The sequence below is a fragment of the Nanorana parkeri genome, unplaced genomic scaffold (assembly GCF_000935625.1).
Source record: "Nanorana parkeri isolate BGI_ZX_2015 unplaced genomic scaffold, ASM93562v1 scaffold1237, whole genome shotgun sequence".
Lineage (NCBI taxonomy): Eukaryota > Metazoa > Chordata > Amphibia > Anura > Dicroglossidae > Nanorana > Nanorana parkeri.
In genome coordinates this window covers 16079-21871 of record NW_017307505.1, presented here as the reverse complement: position 1 = coordinate 21871, position 5793 = coordinate 16079, and the positions used below count along the sequence as shown (strand labels likewise).

General features: G+C 49.4%; 1 protein-coding gene across 1 annotated transcript in view; it reads left to right on the top strand.

The window, feature by feature from the left end:
- Positions 1 to 5793, top strand: part of BAHCC1 (BAH domain and coiled-coil containing 1) — a 103562-nt gene that overhangs the window by 86119 nt on the left and 11650 nt on the right. The window contains 7 exon segments of the mRNA XM_018568741.1: positions 108 to 349; positions 829 to 924; positions 1804 to 1927; positions 2019 to 2133; positions 2460 to 2535; positions 4162 to 4270; positions 5133 to 5144. Coding sequence (XP_018424243.1) covers positions 108 to 349; positions 829 to 924; positions 1804 to 1927; positions 2019 to 2133; positions 2460 to 2535; positions 4162 to 4270; positions 5133 to 5144 — 774 coding nt within the window.

Below are 5793 nucleotides of genomic sequence, written 5' to 3'. Positions count from 1 at the left end.
CTATAAGATGGGGGCAGATTTTATGTGTTTGATTAATTTTGGATGATTTCAGCCGGGACAATGGGATGTGTTCAGTTGCATTTACTGGAATCCTTTTCCATTGTCAGGATCATGTGGCATCACCAGCCCGGAGAACGAGGTCAAGATCCGCAAGCGTTCGGGGAAAATGGAAGCTCGGGCCCGTCCTGATAAGACTCTGAAAAAGAAATCTCTGAGCCACAAGGGGAAATTGGATGGAAATCTCAAGCGCAAATTGCCATCTGACAACGGGACACTAACACCCAGCAAGGGCTTATTCGGCACCCCAAACCAGGTCCTGAAGAAGGACAAGAAGTGTAAAAACATCCAGGTGAGTAAGGGCCTGCCATGATCTGGCATTTGTGGGAGATTTATATCCTACCTGTTAGAAAGCCGAACTCAAATATATCTGTAAAAAAATAATTCAAGGCAGCTGGACCTGCTGTATTTTTCTTGAAGACGTCTTGCTCCATTCAGAATTGAGAGAGCTGGTCGGATGACCTGCGAAACGTCTTAAATAAAAAATACAGCAAGTCCAGTTGCCTTGATTTATTTTTTAGATATACTATGACCTGGATGAATGAGAACCTTCAAGACAAATCGTTAAATACACAAATGATCTACATACACAGGAGCTGCTTTACCTGCCAAAGGATTTGTATTTTTGTCCATCCAGTCCTGATATTTATCCAGTTCTGTCAGCCCGTCTGGTGACCTGACCTACCTCTGCCGTTGTTAGAGCAATACAGCCTGGTCTTATTAGGGACTGTCTTATCTATATGTGACTGAAGAAACTTCTCTGTCATTTAGAGAAAGAATGGGGTTCTCAGCCTTTCCCTGACATCACGATCCCCTAAGAATCTTCTGAAGGACGGGATGAAGATGGGGAGGATGAAGTCCAAACAGGTACGTTGGAGTTTTTAATGTGGAGTTTTTCCAGACCTGCGGGGAGCTATGACATCACTCCACCACCATGTGACGGTGCTTGGACCTAGCTGTTGGCCACTTGGCCTGAGTGCTGCATCATGTAAGGAGATCACATGCTCCCCTTTATGGGTGAAAGGCCTGAGTGGGTCTTTGTCATTTTTATAATTGGTAATATGGCAGGAAATGGATATGTAGGTGACACTGAAGGGGTCTTAGGTAGGTAGGAGGAAAACCAGGCAAGAGCAGAGTGGGTGGCAGTAGAACCAGGCAAGAGCCGAGTTGGGTAGGAGGAAAACCAGGCAAGAGCCGAGTTGGGTAGGAGGAGAACCAGGCAAGAGACGAGTTGGGTAGGAGGAGAACCAGGCAAGAGCCGAGTTGGGTAGGAGGAGAACCAGGCAGGAGCAGAGTGGGTGACAGTAGAACCAGGCAAGAGCAGAGTTTGGTAGGAGGAAAACCAGGCAAGAGCAGAGTTGGGTAGGAGGAAAACCAGGCAAGAGCCGAGTTGGGTAGGAGGAGAACCAGGCAAGAGCCGAGGTGGGGAGGGGAGGAGAACCAGGCAAGAGCAGAGTTGGATAGGAGGAGCACAACCAGGCAAGAGCAGAGTTGGATAGGTAGGAGGAGAACCAGGCAAGAGCAGAGTTAGATAGGTTGAAGGTTCAGGCAAGAGCAGAGTTGGGTAGGAGGAGAACTAGACAAGAGCAGAGTTAGATAGGTAGGAGGAGAACCAGGCAAGAGCCGAGCCTTGGAGGCCATAACAGGAAATAGATCTAAGGGGGGTCTTTTTGAACCATTAAATCGTATTCCGTCCCCTCATTGGTCCCCCACATCATACAAATCATTTTGTATTCTCGTCTCCAGGAGCGGGGCCGCGCGGTCAGTCGCCTCCTGCAGAGCTTTGCCGTAGAAGATGACTTCCAGTTCGATGATAACAGCAGTTTTTCGGAGGGAGAAGAGGAGGCCAGCTCGACGGGCAAAAAGAAATGTAAGGCCGCAGCCTGCGAGGAGCCGTCCCAGAGGAAGGGGGAAGGTTTTCCGTTTATTTTTTTCTAAATTGTGGCTTTGTTTTGTCACAGCTCACATCTGCTCCTTGTCCAAGACGGACCTGAGGGAAGGTCTGCAGGTTCTCATCCCCAAAGAGGACAACCTCATGTATGCAGCCAGCATTCGAAGTTTGCAGCCCCCCGACATGTAAGTAATTTGGGGTCTCTGCAGCGGGCGGGATTGAATTGTAAGTTATTGTTAGCGGGAGTCATGTGATCTCTGTGAGAGGTGATAGATACCTGGAAGCGTTATACGGACACATTGTATGAGCTAAACATGAGAACATCTGATGACACGTTCACTTATACAACCCCTCTGTCTACACACTTGCATGAGGCGCTAGCAGGAGGACAGACACCACAATCGGGCAACAGATCTAGAAGTTGGTAGTGACATGACATGACAGGTCCTCTTCTATCTGACGTGTCTCTCTCTGTGGGTTGTATGATAACATTCGGATTCCTTCCTTCCAGATACAGTGTTGTAATAGAGGGGGAGAGAGGAAACCGACCTCGGATCTACTCCCAGGAGCAGCTGTTACAGGAAGCGGTGAGTCCTCCCCTCCCCCTCCCCCCTCCTGACCCGTCCCCCGATCCGGGTTCATGTCCATTTTTCAACATGATAATGACATTGAATAAAATCTTTCTGTTTTCATTATATCCCTTATTTTACATCTGGTGATGTCATCACTGTGTCTCTGAGCGTCTTTATTGCAGTGCAGGCAGATCATGGCTGAGGGGAGGTTGCTGTACATGGCCTACTGAAAGCATCACAGCACCCTGCCTCAGTACTCCTCACTGGAGTCCTCATGCAAGCAGTGGGCCGGCTCTTGGGAGGAGTTATGTAAATATCAAAATGCCTCGATGGGTGGGTGTCAGTCTGGAGGAGTGGGCGTTCCTAGGCAGGTTGTATTTGCATGCAGACCTCCCTAGGTAACGCCCACATGTGACGCTGAGCCTCCATGATTGAAAGAACTGAAATCCAATTAATGAAAGGGGCGGGGTCAGGGAAGAAAAGTGCTAAATGATGCTGGACGTCCTACAGCCAGGAAGTGAGGCGGAGCTCTATGTGACTTGCTGCAGCTTCTAATGCATATTGTGATATACTAAATAATGAATGTAATACAACGGCTCTGACTCTGGCGCTGTTACCTGGAGGACCCGATCTGATCCATCGACCTGTCTGCCCTCTCCTGAAAGCCGATTGGTCGGTTTGTGCGGCGGGCCTCCGCTGTTTGTGCCGTGTTATTAAATAAAGAATTGGTGTCACTTTCAGCTCCATGACTAAGCGACAAACAACGCTGCGCAGAAACCTCAACAGCTGCGCGTTAATCAGACCCGTCACCCACACAAATGACTAAATTGGTGTCTTTAACACTCGGGTAATGATCTGTCTCTGTAACTCGGAGCGAGAAAAGGAAACATTTGCCGGGTTCGTCTGCGGCAACGGAGGAGCTTTCCGTGTTTATAGACTCCGGCCACAGACGGAAATCTTACAATGTATCGGCAACGATCAATCTTTTTCCTTTTGTGTGTTCCGCGTATTGTGAGACTTTCAGCCATATCCTCTATGGAAGGATTGACTCCGCCCCTCCTGTAATAAAGAACGCTCACTGCTGCTCTCTCTCCTTGTGCAGGGTGACTGGTCTTGTCTCCGCCCCCTCCTGTAATAAAGACCGCTCACTGCTGCTCTCTCCACTTGTGCAGGGTGACTGGTCTTGTCTCCGCCCCCTCCTGTAATAAAGACCGCTCACTGCTGCTGCTCTCCCTGCTTGTGCAGGGTGACATGATGATCTCACTGCTACTTTTGCAGGGTAGTATGTGGGTTTGCAAAGACATTTCATGCACACAAAGTGGATTTATATCCTTTGCGACTATTGAGGAATATATTTAAATTCAGGTTTTTGTCCCTGAAGTTGTGTTAAGTGCACCTGCCCTGTTACCTTCTCTGACTTCGAGGACAGGCAGCAGTGGCCGGGAACCATGGGACATTTGGTCCCGGATAACAAGAGGAAATGACACAGGTGCGCAGACCCTCATAGGAGGATCGGCTCTAGGATGATGCCATAGGTAAAGAGACCCTGTCCTGTCACCTTGTACATTCAGGGGAAAGGGTCTCCTTATTGCCGGTCACCGATCCTGTTATACTGACCTTCGTATTGTGCTCTCTCTGCAGGTGATAGATCTCCGCCCTCAGTCATCACGTTGCTTGCCGCATGGAACGCGTGTCTGCGCCTACTGGAGCCAAAAGTCTCGATGTCTGTACCCAGGGAACGTAGTGAAAGGTATGACCGTCCTGAGCGATTATCGGGGAGACACAACTGCAAAGCCCAACAAACATATTCCTAATGAATGGAGTGGGAGGAGTTAGAAAGTGTTAAAAAAGCTGTCCTTGAGCTTCAGTCAGTGGCTTTGCCTAGGCTGAGATGATGTCATCAGTCTGCTGCAGGCAGGGGGAAGCATTTCCTCAGTCGCTCCTCCCCCAGTGATCAGTCTGCTGCAGGCAGGGGGAAGCATTTCCTCAGTCGCTCCTCCCCCAGTGATCAGTCTGCTGCAGGCAGGAGGAAGCATTTCCTCAGTCTCTCCTCCCCCAGTGATCAGTCAGCAGCAGGCAGGATGAAGCATTTCCTTAGTCTCCTCTCCCCCAGTGATCACTCTGGTGCAGGCAGCATGAAGCATTTCCTCAGTCCCCCCCCCCCCCCCCCCCCCCGAGAATCCTGGCAGTGGCTTATCCCTCCCCCCCCCCCCCCCTCCCCCAGTGATCAGTCTGCTGCAGGCAGGAGGAAGCATTTCCTCACATCAGACTGTACATTGTATAGATCAGGGGTAGGCAACCTTGGCTCTCCAGCTGTGCTGAAACTACAAATCCCATAAGGCATTGCAAGCCGCAGGCATGACTCCCAGAGGCAGAAGCATGATGGGATTTGTAGATTCAGCACAGCTGGAGAGCCAATGTTGCCTACCCCTGTTACAGTGTCACAATGTGAGAGGCTGCAGCAGGGGCTGATGTGCATGAAACATTTGTTAACACAGGCATAACTGTGTCATCTCCGAGCAAGCATCTCAGTTTAGGAAGTAGATGGTGACCCCCGGATGATGCCTGAACAAAGATGGTGCCTTCCTCTTGGGGGAGAAAAGCAATTTGAGGCATTATCAGGGGTAGTTAATCATCTGTTACACTTATATATTATGTAGCATGTTGTACTTAAACTATATCTGATGGCAGGGCTGCTTAAATACCATTCATGGATTAATATTGTAGTATCAGAGAAGGTGGCATGTACACGGCTGTCTTCCTGCCCGGTAACCCCATAGGTGGAAATCAGCAGCTGTCTCTCCTCCAGCAATGGCCGCCAACACAGAATGTGGATGTAGCATCAGCAATGTCCGTTTCCAACAAGTGTTCCCGTAGAAATGTCCCTTCGAAGTTCCCTTACTAGAGCTCCCCCCAACCCCCACTTGTATTTTCGGCGCTCGGCCTCCTATAGGCTCCCATTTCAGTTGTGCCGTTTTTTTTAACATTCATTTTTAAAATCTTTTTTTTGTACGAAACGAAAATCATTTTCCAGAAATTAAAAACGTCGGTTTTAGGAGTTTGTCCGTGCCAAGCTATTCACTCAGCTGTTACACACGAGTTTGATTATGTCGTAGGAAATCTGGCCCCGGATCCATCGGTTTCAGGCTGAAATCCAGCTTGGAAGAAAATCGGTTGGCCTCCGTGTCATCTCTAAAAACCATCAGCGGATAGAGGGAAAAAGAAAGTGAACCATATACGTGTGTCTAGAGGGGGGGGGGGGGGGGGGGGGGG